General features: G+C 40.4%; 1 protein-coding gene across 1 annotated transcript; it reads right to left on the bottom strand.

Moving 5' to 3' along the window:
- Window positions 1-2: 2 nt before the first annotated feature.
- Window positions 3-21139, bottom strand: LOC113090388 (NLR family CARD domain-containing protein 3-like). Its single transcript, XM_026256243.1, has 5 exons — window positions 21037-21139; window positions 8395-8558; window positions 8126-8275; window positions 7857-8006; window positions 3-2102 (listed from the first exon to the last, which is right to left on the bottom strand). The coding sequence occupies exons 2-5, from the start codon at window positions 8535-8537 to the stop codon at window positions 242-244; spliced, it is 2304 nt and encodes a 767-aa protein (XP_026112028.1). The 5' UTR covers window positions 8538-8558; window positions 21037-21139; the 3' UTR covers window positions 3-241.
- Window positions 21140-22089: the final 950 nt, after the last annotated feature.

The following is a 22089-nucleotide window of genomic DNA, read 5'->3' as shown; positions in this document are numbered from 1 at the left end:
TTACTGATCAATGTGTGGAGCGTCTCTTTGCTGCAGCTGCTGCTGATTTAATGAACCAGTTTCTCATGTGACCGGGTTGTTTTTACCTTTTACTCTAATATCTACTGGATTAAAAACACATGTTGGGACTCCTTTAAGATTCTGGCCTGTTATTCAGGAGAAAATCTCTCATTCAGGAACATTTCTTTTAAAGGAGTCAGATTCATTATTAAATATGATCCTTTAGTTGATGATGAAACACTCACAGAGCTTTTCTGCAGTTGATCACAGCTGGTATCAGTCTTCTTCTCCCCTCATCTGATGTGTTGTATTTCATGGCGTTCAGTTCATCCAGTGTCTCCTCTGACATCTGAAGCATGTAGGAGATTGTTGAGCAGTGACCAGGAGAGAGTTTCTTCTCTGAGTGTTTGTCTGATTTGACAAACTCCTGAATCTCTCTGGACAGAGTCTGATCTTTCACTTCCAGCAGACAGAGGAACAGATTGATGGACTGATCAGCTGAGAGATCATCATCATCATCATTATCTCCCTTGATCCTCTGTTTAATGTACTGTGTGGTTCTGCTGATGGTCTCTGAGCTGTTCTCTGTGTGTGTCAGTAGATCCTGTAAGAGTCTCTGATTGGACTCCAGTGAGACGCCCAGCAGGAATCGCAGGAACAGATCCAGACCTCCATTCTCACTCTCGAGAGCTTTATCTACTGCTGATGTTAGTAGATCACACAGAGAGTCTTCATCAGAGTAATATCCGTAAGGACTGAATTCATGCAGTGTTTTCTGGTTCTCTGTGAAGTAGCAGTAAAGCAGATAGAAAGCAGCGAGAAACTCCTGGACGCTCAGATGAATGAAGCTGTAGACTTTCCTCTGATGAATCACAGATTCCTGCTTAAAGATCTCAGTGCAAATCCCAGAATACACTGAGGCGTCAGTGACGTCTATGCTGCTCTCAATCAGGTCCTCCTCATAGAACATCACATTGCCCTTCATCAGCTGTTTGAAAGCCACTTCAGCAAGTTTCACAATCACTTCTCTGTTGGACTGCAGGAGTTTCTCTGGATCTCTCTCTTCATACTTCTGCTTCCTCATGTTGATCTGAATCAGCAGGAAGTGGATGTACATTTCAGTCAGAGTTTGAGGGATTTCTGCACTCAGATCTTCTTCCAGGAGCTTCTGAAGCACAGTGGATGAGATCCAGCAGAAGACGGGGATGTGGCACATGATGTGGAGGCTTCTTGCTCTTCTGATGTGTGAGATGATTCTGCTGGCTTGATGCTCATCACTGATTCTCTTCCTGAAATATTCCTCCTTCTGAGGCTCAGTGAATCCCTGAATTTCTGTCAGACGGTGGATGTATTCGGAGGGGATCTGATTGGCTGCTGCTGGTCTGGAGGTGATCCAGATGAGAGCAGAGGGAAGCAGCTCTCCTTTCATGAGGTTTGTCATCAACACAGCCACTGATGAAGTCTCAGTCACATCACAAACTTTCTGAGCGTCTGAAAACATCAGTGTGATTCTGCTTTCATCCAGACCATCAAAGATGAACACAACTTTACACTCCTCATAAATCTGTGAGTCCAGATCTTGAAGTTCAGGATGAAAGTCCAGCAGAAGTCTGTGAAGACTGTACTGATGATCTCTGATCAAGTTCAGCTCTCGAAATGGAAGCACAAACATGAAATCTACATCCTGATTGGCTTTTCCCTCGGCCCAGTCCAGAATGAACTTCTGCACAGAGACGGTTTTTCCGATTCCAGCGATGCCTTTAGTAAGAACAGTCTTGATCTGCTCTTTCTCCTCAGATCCTGCTTCAGCGGAGGCTTTAAAGATGTCATTGCAGTAGATTGGAGCGTCTTGTGAGGGTTGTGTTCTGGCTGTTTTCTCCATCTGTAAAACCTCATGTTCTTCATTCACTCCTTCTCTCTCTCCCTCTATGATGTAGAGCTGTGTGTAGATGCTGTTCAGGAGGCTTTCATTCTCCTGGAGTTTCAGTCCCTCACATAATCTCTCATACTTGTTCTTCATGCTGGTTTTGTGCTGCTCTTTGACTCTCTGTAGTTCATCATTCACTGCTTGAGGAGGATCCTGGGCTCGTATCTGATCGTCTCTGATTGGTAACAAACATAAAAACATGTTTGTGAATAAAACATGGAAGGAACAGAAACACATTTAAGAGACAAGTGTCAGTTTAATATACTCTTGTTATATACAGCATATTTACATTCAAGGGATAGTTCACGCAAAAATGAAAATGAGAGCTCTCGGACTAAATCTAAAATATCTTAAACTGTGTTCTGAAGATAAACGGAGGTCTCACGGGTTTGAAACAACATGAGGGAGAGTTATTAATGACATAATTTTGCAAATTGGGCGAACTAACCCTTTAAAGTACAACACATTTTCTAGAATATAGGCTACATTTCATGAACTTTATATTTGCTACGCTAGTAGTTTTTGCTGTGGTATCAAAATAGAAATTGAGAATCCTAAAATGTTATTGGTATCTAACATGTTGAGTGTGAAATAATCTTATTTATTAGTATAAAAGATAACCTAGATCAAAAACAACTATTTTATGTTTGTGTGGCAGGGCCAGTAATAATCTGAACAAGTGGCCCGACCGGGCGAGAAGAAACAATCCTTAGCATTGATCTCTGACAAATAAAGTGATTCTAGTTTACTCTGAGTGCTCCACGCTCCTTATGTGTGACAATAATACAGAAAATAATGAGAACAGCAGAAGAGTAAGAGCTTTAAAGGTCATGTTTTTCGTGCTTTTTTTGAAGCTTTGATTGTGTTTACAGTGTGCAATATAACATGTGTTCATGTTTCGCGTGTAAAAACACAGTATTTTTCACACAATTCACCTATCTGTATACCGATGTTTTCACTGTCATAAAAACGGGCTGATGACTTCCTTGTTCTATGAAGCCCCTCCTTCAGAAATACGTAACGAGTTCTGATTGGGCCAGCGGTTCCTGTGTTGTGATTCGCCAGCAGCTGAGTGCATGAGTTGCCCTCCTGGTAACGTGATTGGACTAGTTTTGAGAACCAAGAGGGCAGGATTTCTTTTGAAGACCTGGCAACCCTGATCTGAACGCACGTGCTGGAGATGTATTTATAGTCACAGGATGGTTTTTACTGACGAGATGCGCATGAAAATAATCACAATTTGATTTTTTTGCACAGCCCTAACATCTAGTTAACAAAGCTAAACAGCGTTGCCCTTTGTGTAATAAGTTACAGAAACTGTTAAACGCACCAACTTAAATAATAAAATACACTTACCAGTTGTGGTCCATAAACAACGCCTTCTCCAGACAAAGAGGGAACCGCTCCATCTTTCAAGAATAATCTTTCTGTGAATCCGGCATTAAACTGATTGAGATTGAGGAAGCTGTCCTCAGCAAAATGAGCTGCACATAGTTTTACATGTGCATTATAATTTTCGGGAACGAGTTAAACATAAATTGTAACCATTAATCTCAAAGTACAGCGTTCCTGGGAAGCCCAAACAAAGATGATTGGACTCAGAGATGAAAATAACAGCGTTTCAAACGACACGGCGACAAACACAAACACAGCTCTTCCTCTTCTCCGTCGGAGCGCAACAAGACCACGCCCCTGTTTGTGTATTCATGTGGGCAGAGGTTAGTCAAAAAACTGTTTTAGTGACGTCATTACTGCAGGAACTAGAGGGGTGTAGTCCAAACGGGTCGTTTTTTGTAGGCGAATTCTGTTAAGATATCTGAGATCGTTGACACTTCCTGCCTGTTGGTGTCGCTGTTGGACAGTGTTTTCTCTACTTCCTGTTGGCCTTCTGTAGCTAATCGTAGGTCCATGTAGCTATTTTTATTTTATATTTTTTCTCTATAATTTTTCTTACTATCAATGTCTGTTTGTTCGTTTTTTTTAGTTGTAAAATATAACTTAATTCACACCATATTTCTGATTTTATCGATCAATCAGATTAACTTTGATCGTTCACTCTTCCGTGACTGCAGTACACCTGCAAAGCGTTAGCACTCGTTAGCTTGTCATTAGCGTTCTCTTTTCTCCTCTCCTCGTTCCAGTTTTTCACAAGTTCATCAAACAACCGCAGTAAGAATATTTCATCAAGCACGGTGAGTAATGGCTTCGCCTACTATCGTTATTTGCACCTCTTGCCACATGTACAGTTTATCTATCTCTGTCACTGATGAGGGATTCACATGTGATAAATGCAGGGAAATAGTTAGGCTGACAGAGAAGATTTCAGAATTAGAGACACGCATCCAAACTTTAATTGAGGACAGTAAGAATGTTAGGGCTCTAGATACGGCTTTGGATGCGTCTAGCTCAGGGATTCCTGTACATTGTCCGGTTCCAGCAACAGAGCCCCTGCAGCAGGGCAACTGGGTGACGGTGAGGCAGCGTAGTCGTGGGTCAAAACACCGCTCTTCTGTTCCGATCAAAACATTAAACAGGTTCTCCCCACTCAGTGATGCACCCACTGAGAAACCTGATGAAAGTGCTCTAGTTATTGGTGATTCTATTGTACGGAACGTGAATATAGAGACACCAGCCACCATAGTCAAATGTTTACCGGGAGCCAGAGCGCCTGACATCTTGGCAAATTTAAAAGTGCTGGCTAATGCTAAACGTAAATACAGTAAGATTGTTATTCATGCCGGTGCTAATGATGTTCGACTTCGCCAGTCGGAGATCACTAAAAATAACATTAAAGAGGTGTGTGAACTTGCAAGCACGATGTCAGACACTGTAATATGCTCTGGTCCCCTCCCTGCTTACCGTGGTGATGAGATGCATAGCAGATTGTCATCACTCAATGGCTGGATGTCTAAGTGGTGCCCACAGAATAACATAGGTTTCATAGACAATTGGAGGAGCTTTTGGGGCAGACCTGACCTGTTTAAAAGAGATGGTCTTCATCCCTCCTGGGGTGGTGCTGCTCTTCTGTCTAGAAATATGGCACATAGTCTTAGTGTTTATACTTGACTAACTGGGGCCCAGGTCAGGAAGCAGACAGACTGGCTAAACCGACCGTCTGCTAGCTGCCTCCCGTCACAGAGGTCAGTTAATTCTCAGCACATAGAGACTCTTTCACCTAGATATCACACTATAGAGACTGTGTCTGTTCCCCGAACTAGAAAATACAAAAAACGTCCAAACCAAGTTAAGGTTAACAATTTAATTGAGGTTCAACAAATAAAAAACAAATGCAATATGGATAAACAAATGATAAAGATTGGCTTATTGAATATCAGATCCATTTCTACGAAAACACTTTTTTGTAAATAATATGATAACTGATCATAATATAGATGTGCTCTGTTTGACAGAAACCTGGCTAAAACCTGAGGATTACATTATTTTAAATGAGTCCACCCCCCAAGATTACTGTTATAAACACGAGCCACGTCTAAAAGGCAAAGGGGGAGGAGTTGCTTCAATTTATAACAACGTTTTCAGGATTTCTCAGAGGGCAGGCTTCAAGTATAACTCGTTTGAAGTAATGGTGCTCCATATAACATTATCCAGAGAAACCAATGTTAATGATAAATCCCCTGTTATGTTTGTACTGGCTACTGTACACAGGCCACCAGGTCACCATACAGACTTTATTAAAGAGCTTGGTGATTTTACATCCGAGTTAGTTCTGGCTGCAGATAAAGTCTTTATAGTTGGTGATTTTAATATCCATGTCGATAATGAAAAAGATGCATTGGGATCAGCATTTATAGACATTCTGAACTCTATTGGTGTTAGACAACATGTTTCAGGACCTACTCATTGTCGAAATCATACTCTAGATTTAATACTGTCACATGGAATTGATGTTGATAGTGTTGAAATTATTCAGCCAAGTGATGATATCTCAGATCATTATTTAGTTCTGTGTAAACTTCATATAGCCAAAATTTTAAATTCTACTTCTTGTTACAAGTATCGAAGAACCATCACTTCTACCACAAAAGACTGCTTTTTTAAGGTATCTTCCTGATGTATCCAAATTCCTTAGCATATCCAAAACCTCAGAACAACTTGATGATGTAACAGAAACTATGGACTCTCTCTTTTCTAGCACTTTAAATACAGTTGCTCCTTTACGCTTAAGGAAGGTTAAGGAAAACAGTTTGACACCATGGTATAATGAGCATACTCGCACCCTAAAGAGAGCAGCCCGAAAAATGGAGCGCAGCTGGAGGAAAACAAAACTAGAGGTATTTCGTATTGCTTGGCGGGAAAGTAACCTATCCTTCAGAAAAGCATTAAAAACTGCTAGATCCGATTACTTTTCTTCTCTTTTAGAAGAAAACAAACATAACCCCAGGTATTTATTCAATACTGTGGCTAAATTAACGAAAAATAAAGCCTCAACAAGTGTTGACATTTCCCAACACCACAGCAGTAATGACTTTATGAACTACTTTACTTCTAAAATCGATATTATTAGAGATAAAATTGCAACCATTCAGCCGTCAGCTACAGTATCGCATCAGACAGTGCACTATAGACCCCCTGAGGAACAGTTCCACTCATTCTCTACTATAGGAGAGGAAGAATTGTATAAACTTGTTAAATCATCTAAACCAACAACATGTATGTTAGACCCTATACCATCTAAGCTCCTAAAAGAGGTGCTTCCAGAAGTCATAGGTCCTCTTCTGACTATTATTAATTCCTCATTGTCATTAGGATATGTCCCCAAAACCTTCAAACTGGCTGTTATTAAGCCTCTCATAAATAAAACACAACTTGACCCCAAAGAACTTGTTAATGACGGAATGCAATATTTTGTGCGTGGAAATAACTACATTTTCATGTTTCCAAACGAACATATTAAGTGGCGGAAGTCTCCGCGTTCAGCGCAAATCCCGCCCTGCAGCTGATTCTAAGGCCGGTGACACACTGGATGCCTGGCGCAAGCGTCTCAGCTGCGTTGCGTGTCCGTTTTTAACTCGGCTCCCATGTTAACAGGTTAGAGCTTGCAGACTGCCTGCGTGAGACGCGCATCTCAGCTGTGGCTCGAGCCGCGAGGAACACTCGTGCATGCTATAAATAGAACCGACGCCTATTTTTCACGCGACACGAAAGCATGTTGGAAGCGTTTCCAGGCAAAATAGAATAGGAAAATATGTTTATATGTCATTTTGTACACAAATCCATATTAATTCATGACACTTTGATGTTTGAAAGTCTATAGGTTGGCATAAATTTAGATATAAATGTAATTTAAAAAATAAATGAATAATTATCGATTTTCAAATATTGCACCTGTCAAACATACTCTATTTTGCAGTCAAAACTGTTGACGGTGTCCTTTATCAGCAGGTTTTATATTTATGCTCAACATGAAGTATAGATATTGATGTCATGAAGACAAGAGCCTGGTCTGTCGGCGGTGTCCCTGTCACCTACAGCAGCAGGCACGGCACAGCTGGGATTGGTAATGCTGCACTGTAATCATAGTTATTTATTTATATTTTTCATTATATTTTATTATATGATATTGGTTTGAGACTGAGGGTTTTTTTTAGTGGAGAACTTTGCAGCAGTATTTTATTTCTTATTATATTTTATTTTATATAGATTTTATTAAAAAGTATTTAAAAAAAAAGGTGTATAGTAATAAACAACCTGCAGTTTAATGTTTGCATTTCTTTCCCTTATTGTACCGAAAATGAACCGAACCGTGACTTTAAAACCAAGGTACGTACCGAACCGTGATTTTTGTGTACCGTTACACCCCTAATTCATATACATTTTCACACAGTAATTAACACAACACAATTAGTTCAGATGATGTATGATGTTGTGTGAGTCAGTCTATTGTCTTCAGTACAGGACAGTGTTTCACCTGGGGTCAGAGGTCACTGGTTCAGCACTGGGGTCAGAGGTCACTGGTTCAGCACTGAGTTTAGGAGGATACTTCATGGACCAGTCACTCTTCAGAGACACACCGCTGGGATCTGGAGATGAAGATCTCTGACTCTTCCTCCTGCTGACTCTAAAATATAATTATTCATACACATCTTCAAACAGTAATTAACACAACACAATTAGTTCAGATGATGTATGATGTTGTACGAGTCAGTCTATTGTCTTCAGTTCAGGACAGTGTCTCACCTGGGGTCAGAGGTCACTGGTTCAGCACTGGGGTCAGAGGTCACTGGTTCAGCACTGAGTTTAGGAGGATACTTCATGGATGCATCACTCTTCAGAGACACACAGCTGGGATCTGGAGATGAAGATCTCTGACTCTTCCTCCTGCTGACTCTAAAATATAATTATTCATACACATCTTCAAACAGTAATTAACACAACACAATTAGTTCAGATGATGTATGATGTTGTAGGAGTCAGTCTATTGTCTCCAGTTCAGGACAGTGTCTCACCTGGGGTCAGAGGTCACTGGTTCAGCACTGGGGTCAGAGGTCACTGGTTCAGCACTGAGTTTAGGAGGATACTTCATGGATGCATCACTCTTCAGAGACACACCGCTGGGATCTGGAGATGAAGATCTCTCACTGATCTCCATGACGAAGAACTGATTTGAGGTCTGTCAATGAAAAACAAAACAAATAACAGAAACACTTTGACCACATCAGAGGAGGAACGCAGTGCTCATGTGTTTGTTGAAAATGAAGACGAAACAGAAAGCATGAATCTCTGTTCAGAGACGACAAATCTTCATGGTTTAGAAAGACGTGTTTTATAGTATCAGACCAGAGTTTAATACATCACCATCACTTACTCCTAGTTTCTCTTTAGAAGTAATATTTGTACAGAGAACATTCTTAGTAATAATGGACTGAGAAATGGTGAGCTTTAGGGATCGACCGATATGGATATTTTAGTGCCGATGCCGATACCGATATTTCTCCATCAGCCTTAGCCGATGACTGATACGGGCTGCCCATTTTCTTCAGCTGATATTTGGAGCAGATACTGGTTTTTCTCACTCAATTTACATCATAAAAATGACACGATTTACCAAATGTTACGAGTCTCAATTTAAAAAAGGAACATTTATTGAAATTAATATGGAAGGGTGTACTGCATATGGTTAACTGTGCAAGGATAATAGGCTTTCATCAACATCTACAACACAGCCTTGATGATGCATTGCTTGCTGACATATTATAAGACAGATATAATCAGGTCATCACAAAATGTCCTGTCAACACATTTAAATAATTAAGAAAACAATACACCTGAAAATTAATTTATGAATGAGACTGAATTAATTATATAAATAAAGATGCCAATTAAACCTTTGTAATTTATATAGTACTAGACACAATTTAGAAATACATAGGCCTACACTTTATTGGCTGAATAACTGGTGAAGATGACGCAGAGCTCAGTCTGCAGGTAGAGATGGAGGCGGCAGGAGAAAAGATGAAGGCAATGCTATTAAGGTAGCAACGGCGCTATTTTTGGTCAAACCTGATTTTGACAACTTCATTAAGTTTTGTTTTATAGAAAACTCTTTTTAAAAGATTTTTGTTTTGTATAAATTCTATCTTAATTTTGATCAATGTTTTATCAATCAATTGCCCGTATTTAATAAATAAGAAGCAAATATATAGCAGACAACGTAAAGAAGCGCCGGCACGATCACTTGCATTGCATGTGAACTGGAGGATGCCGAAACTAAGCTTGTGCCTCACAGATTTGAGAAATATATGCTATATATTAGAGAAAGCTTGAAATGACAACTTTTAAATGAAAATATTCAAACCAAAATAAATGTGCATTTCTCTCTGGCGTTCATGGCGAGACCGCATCGTCAACTTCATCTTTGCAGCGACACAGAAAACACCAGTTTATTACTAAACAATTAAAAGACTCCTTGCATATTTTGGAACCAGCAGGCCATTCTGGGATGATTATTTACTGCTTTTAAAAAAAAATGCGGGTCAGGAAGCGGGTCAGGTACAATATTTTCTTTTTCTTTTTTTAAGGTCCGAGTTGTGGGCGGGTTAGTTGAAAATGTCGGTTGGGTGCGGGTTGTTTATACATTGACCCGCGCATCACTGGTTGTCACGGGTTGTTTTTCATGTCTGCTGGTTGAAGAAACCTCAGTGACGTGACATTTAGCCCCTGGAATTTGAATTTAACCAGGAGAACCCCGCAAAAAACGTGTATTTTACTCCTGGAACGTGATTTTTAATGGGGGACACCTCGAAACATGATTGGGTGGGTTTTGTCATGAAGACCTGGCAACCCTGGCTGGGGGAAGCACTGGACACGTCACTGGTCCCAGAGGGCGTGATGTCATGGAACGTCACAATCTGATTGGCTGATGATTCTGTCACTAATGCTTGTGACAAATCAGATTCGAGGTCTTTGAACAAGAGGGAAGCACTATCTGTAGAGCAGGCCCTGTTTTTATACAGTCTATGTGCTGGCTGCAGACTTTTTTTTTTTTTTTGTAGGATATTCCAGTTCAACATCAATGAAACTAATCATAGGCCATTTTGTGGACATTACACAAACTAAAAATGATACCTAAATAATAATAAAAATAAAACAATTTTTTTTACACATTTTTATTTTTTATAGGGCAAGCAGAGAAGACCCTGCTGGCCCTCCACTGGTTTATACTAGTCTTGAAAGTTAGCTATTTCATTTGTTTTCTTTAAAACTGGTCATCATTTTTAATTCAATAATTCAATAATAAGACTAGCGCTTGGCTAACTGCTAGCTGGTCGGACTAGGGATCTTTTCTCAATATGTGTTCTTAAGTGATCTTGTGTCTGTGTGTTCTCGCTCTACATCATCATTAAACGTCGAAGTTCAACACTCAAGAACACAAAAACAGAGAACACATGAGAGTGTCCGGATGTGTTCTTGATATCCAGGATGCAGCAAATGCAGACTTGAGAGAATCGAACCGTTAGAAATAGTTCAGGGTTAGGATTGTAGTTTTTCTGCTAGTATTATAAATCACATCGTTAGTGTATATCAGCACCGTTAGTTGTTCTGATAAAACGTTTGGACCCAGAAGCGCTTCGACGAGGGCTCGTAAAAGTAAACACTGTCATTTTGTTTTCCTTCATTTTAATAAAGCAATAAAGACCTGGAAAAAAGCCTAATCATTTTCACAAATACACCCAACTAACAATTATTTGTTCCCAGAACACTAGTTTGTTAAGGTTTATTTGGTTAGACAAAGTTTTCTTAATGAAATTAGAACGTTAGTGTTCAGTGTTCCTGTAGCTCAAATGGTAGAGCATTGCATTAACAAGTGCAAGGTTGGGGGTTCGAATCCCAGGGAAGACATATTAGGAAGAAATTATGAGCCTGAATGCAATGTAAGTCACTTAGGATAAAAGTGTCTACTAAATGCATAAATTTAATTACATTTTTAATTTATTATAATGTTCCCTAACCTCTTTACTCCGATATGATATGATTAAATCTGTCCATTATTTGGTACACATATTTTATATTTCTTCAGCACCAATTAAAAATGACTTCAATACAATGCATGTTTTTATAAAATATGACATTTATTCACAAAGATGCATTCTGTGTTCTCGCGTCCTTCTGAGTCCTTTCTTTACGATCTTTGAACTAGAGATATTCCGATACCCTTTTTCTCTTCCCGATACCGATTCCGATACCTGGGCTCAGGGTATCGGCCGATTCCGAGTACTGATCCGATACCTGGGTGTGTATCTGTATATACTACTAGCCCTGTGTTAATTGCTAGAATTATTTTATGGTGTGCTTCAGACTGATCCCTTAATAAAACATGAACAAATACATGGTGAACTACTGTATTCATTGCAGTATTTTTATTATCTGACATGAATTTGACAGTATTATTTATTTTCTTAAGCGAAAAAAAACTTCAAATGCAGCCAAAAATATAACACCGCAAACTAAAAAAGGTATTTTAGTTTTACAATATAACTGTATAAAAAACTGCAACAAATAAGTCTAGGAATATAAAAAAAAATATATATTAATCAGATAATGTCTTTACAACAAAACAAGTCAAAAACAAGCAACCATTAACCAGGCATAATTATTATTATGAATAGAGACGTATTATTACTACATAGAGACATAGCTAAATCTACTGTAGGCTACAACAGTAGCTTAATATATTGTCAATTTACTCGCCATGAAGATCTTTGAGTGTCTGTGTTTATGATATGACAGGTTTCTCAAATGAAACAGTAAATTCTCATGAAGTGACGGTTTATGCATTCGTGTCCTCATATAGTGACACACGGCAGAGACTACAAAACAGCGAGCTCCCGCGCATCTGCGCCCGTCACCCACAGAGATGCAGAATTTGCAGGAGTAATATTTAAATAGTATTTTGCAGTTTAATATTCACAGACACTAGAATATATATTCGGCTACAGTATGGAGCCCTGCGCTTTGACTAACACGGAAGCGACTGAACGCAGCTGTGGGGACTGAATATACTTGGGAGTCGGTAACTTACTGCCGGTACATGGCAGCCATATCACCCTGGAGCCCAAGACCGGTTGCCCACTGAAGCTAAGCAGGGCTGAGCCTGGTCAGTACCTGGATGGGAGACCTCCTGAGAAAACTAGGTTGCTGCTGGAAGAGGTGCTAGTGAGGCCAGCAGGGGGTGCTCACCCTGAGGTCTGTGTGGGTCCTAGCGCCCCAGTGTAGTGATGGGGACACTATACTGTCAACAAGCACCGTCATTCGGATGAGACGTTAAACCGAGGTCCTGACTCTCTGTGGTCATTAAAAATCCCAGGATGTCTTTCGAAAAGAGTAGAGGTGTGATTGGCTTCATCACTCTGTCTCCTCTCCACCAGTAAGCTGGTGTGTGGTGGGCGTTCTGGCGCACTATGGCTGCCGTCACATCATCCAGGTGGATGCTGCACACTGGTGGTGGATGAGGAGATACCCCCTGTCTATGTAAAGCGCTTTGAGTGCCTAGAAAAGCGCTATATAAATGTAAGGAATTATTATTATTAATTATTATTACTACAGAGACGCTGGTATAATCACATTTTTTAATTTTCAGCACCTTCTTGGTAGTGAAGTGCCAGTACTTGTGGCATCCCTAGTCTGGTTGGTCCAGTATGAAAAACTGCTAAACAGCGGACATACTGCTAACCACTGATCTATAATATAGAAGCGGCTTCACTGTCTGTTGGCAGTTTAGAACGCGATGAGTGATCCAGTCATATATAGATCAGTGCTGCTAACGCGTTTTCGTTTCTTCTTCGCTGCTCTAAACAGGGGTTGCTTGTGGCAACACAGCACAACTTCCTGTGTTTGCAATGCATTCTGAGCAGCGAAGAAGAACCGTGCAGCGGTTAGGTAAAGCTAGCGGTCATAACTAGGTCTTGAAAATGGTATCGGATCGGTATATGGGTTCTTGTACTCGCCGATGCCGATGCCAGAATTTGTTGTGGTATCTGTGATATTTCCGATACTAGTATCGGAATTGGAACAACTCTACTTTGAACTGAGAAACAGTCTGACCATAAAGTCTAGCACAGAAAGATGAGCTCGTCACTGCACTCGGTTACATCTACATCATTTTAAACTGCGTCAAAACAACTCCCTCAAATATCTGTTAAAGTGTGAAGAGTTTAACACGAGAGCGACATTCTACAATAATACATGATATTAGAAGCTGAGGACTCATCTTACCGTGGTTTGTGATATCTAAAGTCAAGGATTTTAAGTCTTTCGAATGCGTATTTACTCTCGAGTCTCGCTCATTACCGTCCCTGTGCTACTGTGAACTGGATCCACAGCTTCTCCTCTCGATGAGAATCAGTGCTACAGCCAGCACTGCGTGTTCAGATCCTCTGGATTACACACAAATACACAAACAAAACATGTTAAACCCTACACACACCAACACACACCTAATTCAAATCTTATTCATTAAACCCATGTTCTACAAATATTTAATTAAAGCTGCTCTGTTATTATTTCTCTTTTCTGGGTTTAACAGGTGTCTCAAATTAATTTCACCATCCTCTTTCCTCTGAACCTCTTTTAATAGCTTTCCTCTATCCTCTTTAAACTTTTCACAATACATAATAACTGTCATGATCATTAGTTGGAGTGCCCATGATCTTCAGTAGAGGGCACTCCACTCAGGACTCAGAGAAGTAATAACAGAGCAGCTTTAAATATTACACTCCCTCTTTGAACTGTTGCCATCTGGTCGACGCTACAGAGCACTGAGCACTAGAACGACCAGACACAGGAACAGTTTCTTCCCCCAGGCAATCCATCTTATGAACAGTTGATAATAACGGCGAACACACTACACTTTATATTTATATACACATACACTTATTCATCTAACACACATACTTAGTATACATTTAAATTTTGCACATAATATATATGTACATACATAACTGCATTTTGTAATATACCTGCCTACAATTGTCATTTGTATATTGTCATTCACTATCTACTTATTTGTATTTTATATTCTTTTATTATGTGTTTTATGTTCTGTCGCTGTCATTCTGTTGTACTGTGGAGCTTCTGTCATGAAAACAAATTCCTCGTATGTGTAAACATACCTGGCAATAAAGCTCATTCTGATTCTGAGGACTTATTCAGAACTCCATTTCCCATCCTGCCTCATTCCTGGTACTGATTGCACACACACACCTGCATCTGCACTCACACCTGCACCTCATTTCAGCTAATAAACACACACACACACACACACACACACACACACACATAAACAGCACACTTACTCCACCAGGGATATCATAGAATATGCTCTTTTATTGTGTGGCTCCTCGTTCACTGTGGGTGAGGCAGAGGACAGCATTGAAGCCCCAAAGTCTCTCCACAAAATGGCTGCCAGCCCGGAGACTGTTCACAAGATGGCTGCCAGCCTAGCGCCACTGTACAAGATGGCCGCCAGCCCAGAGCCGCTGTACAAGATGGCAGCTGCAATTGATCTTCCAGAGTCAAGTCAGGTCCCCGTCGACCTTCCAGAGTCAAGTCAGGTCACCATTGACCAGGTCCCTGTTGATTTCCCAGAGTCTAGTCAGGTCACCGCTGACCGTCCAGAGTCCGGTCAAGTCACCTCTAACACCCAAGAGTCAAGTAAACAATAGTTAAACTTCATGAGTCAAGTCAAGTCACCAGTGACCTTCATGAGCCCAGTCAAGTCACCAGTGACCTTCATGAGCCAAGTCAAATCACCATTGACCTTCATGAGCCAAGTCAAGTCACCGTTGATCTTCATGAGCAAAGTCAAGTCACCAATAGCCTTCATGAGCCAAGTCAAGTCACCAGTGACCGTCATGAGCCAAGTCAAGTCACCAATGACCTTCATGAGCCAAGTCACCAATGACCTTCATGAGCCCAGTCAAGTCACCAGTGAGCCAAGTCAAGTCACCGTTGATCTTCATGAGCAAAGTCAAGTCACCGTTGAGCTTCATGAGCCAAGTCAAGTCACCAGTGAGCTTCAAGAGCCAAGTCAAGTCACCGTTGAGCTTCATGGGCAAAGTCAAGTCACAGTTTGGTCCAATCCCAATTCTAGCCCTTAGCCCTTCCCCTTTCCCCATATAGCCCTTTAAACTAAGATTTTGGTACAGCGAACAAAAAGACAAAAAGGTAAGCTTTTTTGGCATAAATAAATATTTTAACGAAAAGTAATCATATGTTTTATGTTACATTCAATTTTGAGTTCATATTAACGGTCATGTTAGTCAAAGACATGTTAGCAAAAAAATCGCTAATAGTTGCTAACGTCATATCATTACCACAGCATATGTCTGATCAGGACAATAACTTCCGTAGACATTGATGGGGGCTAATCCCCCCAATAATTAGAAATCGCTAAACCATTTTCTCAAATATTGCCTATTCGAGATAGAAAAAGAGAGAGAGAGAAATGGAAGCTGCATGTATTCGCATCTGTGCGTTTATCTTTTTAAAATGAGTTTACTTAAAAACAGCGATTGTATCCTCTCGTCGCTGGAAAATATTTAAACTGTATTTAATAAAATTTGTGGGGCAGCATTGACAAGTTTATTTTCTCCTGGATGTGTGAGCTGTATGATTTCTGATGTGTGTGTGTGTGTGTGTGTGTCCATAAGCAGCTCATTAATACAGAACGATAATTTTAGGCTCCAATGCACACACTAAGTCAAGTCACAGTCATCTTCATGAAGCCAGTCAAATCACCACGGATCTACCAGAGCCGCGTCACGTCTCAGCCTAACTTCCAGAGCTCTTGTCCTATCCTGTCATGACCATGAAGGCCGTCTATGAGCTCTCATTCATTCCGGTCATTGCTATGGAGGATATCCACCAACTCTCTGTCTGTCTTGTCATGGCCACGGAGGTCTTCCATGAGGCCAGTTTAGACCTGTTTATGTTCTCGGTTTCAGTTCCACCTGACCAGACTTGCTCTCCTGTGCCATCGAATCCACTGTGGTGGTCCTCTGCTCCGCCCTGGTGGGCTTCTGTCCCATCTTCTCGGCTGTGGTGGTCCTCTGCTCCACCCTGGTGGGCTTCTGTCCCGTCTTGGCTGTGGTGGTCCTCTGCTCCACCCTGGTGGGCTCCAGCTCCACCTGCTTCGCTCTGGTGGGCTCCCACGCCACTTGCTCTGCCCTGGCGGGCCCTTGTTCCCGAGTTAAACCCTGTTGCTGAGTTAAACCCATGGCGGGCCCCTGTTTCCCATGTTAGGCCCAAGAAGGGCCTTGTTTCCCATGTCAGGTCCAGGAAGGGCCCCTGGGGCCTGTTCTTCGTACGTCGCTTATTACATCCGAGATCAAATGACACATCCAAGATGATATCATCGTGCTAATCTTGATCCGGCTAATTGGGTTCTTCGAACACACCTGTTGTGTATGATTAGTATCGCTGGATTGAGTTATCTGAGATAATTGCGCGTTCATGTGTTGTCTTAAAAGGGGATATGTATCGATACTCGAAACCATGATCAGCAGTGCAGTGATTGGCTGGTGGCAAGATGGCAATGTAATGACGTCATATAATTTAAAACGACACCTGACGAAAAACTTGACAAATTTCTGGACTTTTATAAGGAAACAGCCAAGCAAACAAAACTACATAAATGCTATAATAGACACATGAGACCGATAATAGATACATGTTTTTATTTTATTATAATTTTTTTCATGATTCCCAATTATTTAGATTCGCAATTTATAATAGTTGTGCATTTTTATTTCAATGTAGAAATTATCTATTCATTTCATTTTATATTTGGAAAGATTTGTTACGTGACAGCATTAATGAAAGTTTCTTAAGGGTCAATATCATGTTATCTGCATCTGCTGCGCTCCATCAAGCCACTCTTATAATATCATCATCACTCAAAATAATGCACGACTCTATTATCTGTATAGCATGTGTGTAAGACTCTAATACAATTATGAAGTAATAATTTTATGACAAATAAATAGTTCAGTGAGTAAAACTGGCTGTGTCTATAGTAGGCTGTTATGGACTACACAACATTTTTATATTATTTTTAAATATTATTTTTTATGATTATTATTTTAAATTATTGTCCCTGGATCAGTACGATACTCTTGTAATAAAGTAGCGGTGGTAGCAGACATATTTTGAGTATCAGTTCTGGTTGAAAAGAAGCGATCTAGATCACGCCAAATCGTCAACATTCAAATCCAGCTAACTGAGTTAGCGACGTACGAAGAACGGGCCCCGATCTCCATTTTAGGCCCAGGAAGGGCTCCAGTTCCGCTTGCTCTGCCCTGGTCCCTGGCCACTGCACTTCCACATGCACCTCCATCCCTCCCCCTGTTCTTCCTCCACTCCACTGCTCTCCTTGATTGTTTTTGAGCGTCTGCAAGCCGCTCCTTTTGGGGGGGGGGGGGCTATGTCACGATCATTAGTTGGAGTGCCCATGATCTTCAGTAGAGGGCAATCCACTCAGGACTCATTAAGAACTCCATTTCCCATCCTGCCTCATTCCTGGTACTGATTGCACACACACACCTTCTTCTGCACTCACACTCGCACCTCATTTCAGCTAATACACACACACACACACACACATATAAGCAGCACACTCACTCCACCAGGAGTAGCAAAGTGGGCCAGGATGTGAAAGCAGCGTGTGCTCAGGATTGTAGAGGTAGAAGACACAAGCAAAGTATAATGAACGTAGATGAGAGATATTTAAAGGTGCTGTAGGGAACTTTTGTAAAAAAAATATTTTTTACATATTTATTAAACCTGTCATTATGTCCTGACAGTAGAATATGAGACAGATAATCTGTGAAAAAATCAAGCTCCTCTGGCTCCTCCCAGTGTCCTATTGCCATTTGCAGAAATACATCGCTCCCGGTAAAAAACAACCAATCAGAGCTGCGGTCCGTAACTTTGTGTTCAAAATGTAGAAAAATGAACATAATAAGAGAGTACACCATGAATCCATTTTCCAAACCGTGTGTTTAGCTTGTCCTGAATCACTAGGGTGCACCTATAATAAGTGTTTATATTCGGACTATTATATTCGGAGTAACCCAGTACCTTTGTGATTCTTCATAGACATGAACAGAGAGAAGTAGTTCCGGCTACGATGTTCTTCCGCAAGACGCAAGCAGTTCTGTTTATTAACCACTAGAGTGACAAAAGTTACCTACTGCAGCTTTAAATTTAAATATCGATTCCATTACAATTGTATAGATGCGATACCAATACCAGTGTTGGTATCGATACTATCGATATTTAGATCGATCCGCCCACCCCTACTGCAAGTGAACGACTCCTTGTGGTGCCATCCCAAAGAAGTTCAAAATCACTCTCAAGGACCTTTTCCTGGACTGTGCCCAGCTGGAGGAATGACCTCCCAATCTCAATTCCCATTAGAACCCCCCCCCCCCCCTCGGGGTGCCCCCCCTTACGCTGGGAATTGTCCTAATTCTTCCCTTCCCTTACAGCGCTCCTGGTTGAAGGTTCCCTTCTGAAACTGTGCAACACATTTTCACTGCACAAATGTACACGTCTCTTGTCATGAGACACATTACTAAAACATGTTTTTTACAGAAACTGTAGTTTTCCACCAAAATAAAAGATCAACTGGTTTCAGTCATAAAGGTACAAGGGTTTGTCTTGTAAGTGCTGCAAAAAATATGCATTTATATGCCGAAATATTTTACAAAAACCTTTAAATATTATTGTATTTGGATTGTTCTACTACATGTTTTTAACAATACATCCATGCATACTCTGGATAATAAAGTTTGGAATTATTTTCATGTTTTATACAGTATTTTTCCAAAATAAAACTGCAGTTTTACAATTTTGAGCATGTGGTAGTTTTTTGAAGTTGATTGTAAAGCCATCCCAACAAACATGAGACATCTATACGATGTGCAGATCAAATCTAAATTGCGTCGGTTGGTCTGGACCATATCTGGGCGTCTACTTCAACGTGCAAATCCGGTTCATATCTGGACGTTCAACTACGACGTCCCTTGGACGTCGATATGAGGTTAAAAATTTGACCGTTGGGCTAAGGATTTTCTTGGACGTCTGTAGAAGACATGGTAGAAGGTCATGATTTCAACAGTGAATCAACGTCGTGAATTCAACGTTGATCCAATTTGCAAAATCGAAAGGTGATTCAACGTTGATTCAACCCTGGAACCTGACGTTGTTTCAACGTTGAATCAACGTTGAAATGCCAGCTGGGTTATACATCATTGTGATTTGGTTACATACCATACTTTAAATAGTATTTTAAGGTTGGATAAGTGCCGTGTTTGTTGGCAATAGGGCTGTAGTCAACCAAAGAAATGCTTAGTCGACCAAAGTCCTGTCCTGCGCAACGATCCGTCGACTAAAAAAAAAAAAAAAAAAGATGCGATGTTTTGCATTTTGATTGAACATTTATTAAACAATGGTTCAGAGTATTTATAAAACAACAACGAAAAAACATCAATAATACATAAAACTATAATAATAATACAATTCTTTGAAAATTAAGTGATTTTTTTTTTACTGCAAAGTGAGGAGCTCACGTCTGGCCACTGACCGGATCCCTTCAGTAATTCCACCGAGAGCATGTTGACAGTGTTGTCCGTTACCACTGACACGCGCTTCTCTGGTGGAATGTGGTAAGCGTCCGCGACTTGAGTGAGTCGCGCAGCGACATTTTCTCCCATGTGCGCTTCATCCATCTGCTTTGTTTCTAACACAACGCTATTCTTTTTACAGCCCGCATCGATAAAATGGGCCGTAACTGTCATGTATGCCTCCAAGCGAAGATCACAAATCAGATGCGAGACCTACAGCCTCGGAGGATTGGAATAACGGTCTTGTCTTTTTTTTTTCTTTTTTTTTTTTTAAATGCAGCCAGACAAAAGATTTAGATTCCTTGGACATTTTGTCGACTAAAGCCAAAACAAGTAGCGTTCTAACTGAATGAATACAGCAAAACTACCTATATTCCTTACTGAGCGCGATGCAGCAGTGCAGCCAGCCACATGCACGGTTCCCGAGTGATCACGTGGTGCCCTAAACTCTGGCGCTGTTATGTCTAAATTAAAGCATTTAAAGTTCGGGATAAAACATAGGCTAATTATATTTAGAATGCAGTAATATATAACTGGTAATAAAGGAATAAATATCAAGGAGTAAATCAATGAAAAAATTGTTTTTTGTGCCACCCCAAGTAACTACTGACCCCTGCCTGGCCACCCCTCTGAAGCATTCCTGGCTCCGTCACTGGTGCCGTCGTCCGACTCTCTAACCATTAGGCCACGACTAACCCATATTATACCATATCATATCACATATCATATCATGACAAGAACAATCTTTTTATTAAACCATGCTTTTTTTAGTGTCTGACTCAAAGCAAAGCTTCATTGTAATCTTCATCCCAACACGGAAACATTTCGACTTCCTGATTGACTTTACATCCATTTTAAACTGCGTCACAACATCTCTCTCAAATATCCGTTAAAGTATGAAGAGTTTAACACGAGAGCGACATTCTACAATAATACATGATATTACAAGCAGAGAACTCAACTTACCGTCAACTCTGAGATCTGAAGACAAAGATTTTAACTCTGCATTTTAACTCTTCAAAATGCGCGTTTACTCTCGAGGGTACGTTCGCGTTTACTTTCGGTTTCAACACTCTTCTTCTTCTTCTTCTTCTTCTTCTTCTTCTTCTTCTTTTATTGTGAAGGCGGCTACAAACCCATTTAAAAGGGGAATTTAGGCCTCCTACTGGACTGGGTGACGGATATTAATTACAACAAACCTTAAACAAACAAAATGATACAATTATTCTCTACACTTCATTACGTGATTCTAAATCCTATTTATTAAACCTACTTTTTCAAATAACTTATAATTGCATAATATACTTTATACTGTGCTGGAGCATTCTTTAGTATTGTCTTAACTGTTATATTTTCCATATTCAGAATACTTAATTCTTCTATTAATCTCATTCTTTACATTTACATTTATTTATTTAGCTGACGCTTTTATCCAAAGCGACTTACAATTGCTATATATGTCAGAGGTCACACGCCTCTGGAGCAACTAGGTGTTAAGTGTCTTGCTCAGGGACACATTGGTGCCTCTCAGTGGATTCGAACCCGGGTCTCTCACATCCACAGCGCCAACACCACCCCTCATCTTTCTCTTTTCATCTTTATCTTTCTCTTTCCTTTGCGGAATATCAAAGCTAAAACTGTAGCCTGTGAGCTCATCAAATTCTGTTCAGTTTTTGGTTTGCCAAGAGTCATCCAAAGTGACCAGGGGTCCAATTTTACCTCTAAATTATTTAAGGAGGTAACGAAAGAGTTGGGTGTAGAGCACCAGTTGTCCACTGCATATCATCCAGAGACACAGGGAGCTCTGGAACGGTTCCACCAAACCCTGACTAAGGAGTCTCCTCGTACGTCTGTGCTAGACTATGTGAGTACTGTATGGGAGCATGTATGGTATGTACTGTATGGTTGGACAGTGTTTTCTCTACTTCCTGTTGGCCGTCTGTAGCTAATCATAGCTCTGTGTAGCTGTTTTTATTTTATTTATTTTTTTCTCTATAATCTTTCTTACTATCACTGTCT

This window comes from Carassius auratus, unplaced genomic scaffold, assembly GCF_003368295.1.
Source record: "Carassius auratus strain Wakin unplaced genomic scaffold, ASM336829v1 scaf_tig00055007, whole genome shotgun sequence".
NCBI classification, from domain to species: domain Eukaryota; kingdom Metazoa; phylum Chordata; class Actinopteri; order Cypriniformes; family Cyprinidae; genus Carassius; species Carassius auratus.
The sequence above is the reverse complement of the archived record's forward strand: the minus strand, read 5'-3'. Positions and strand labels throughout refer to the sequence as shown.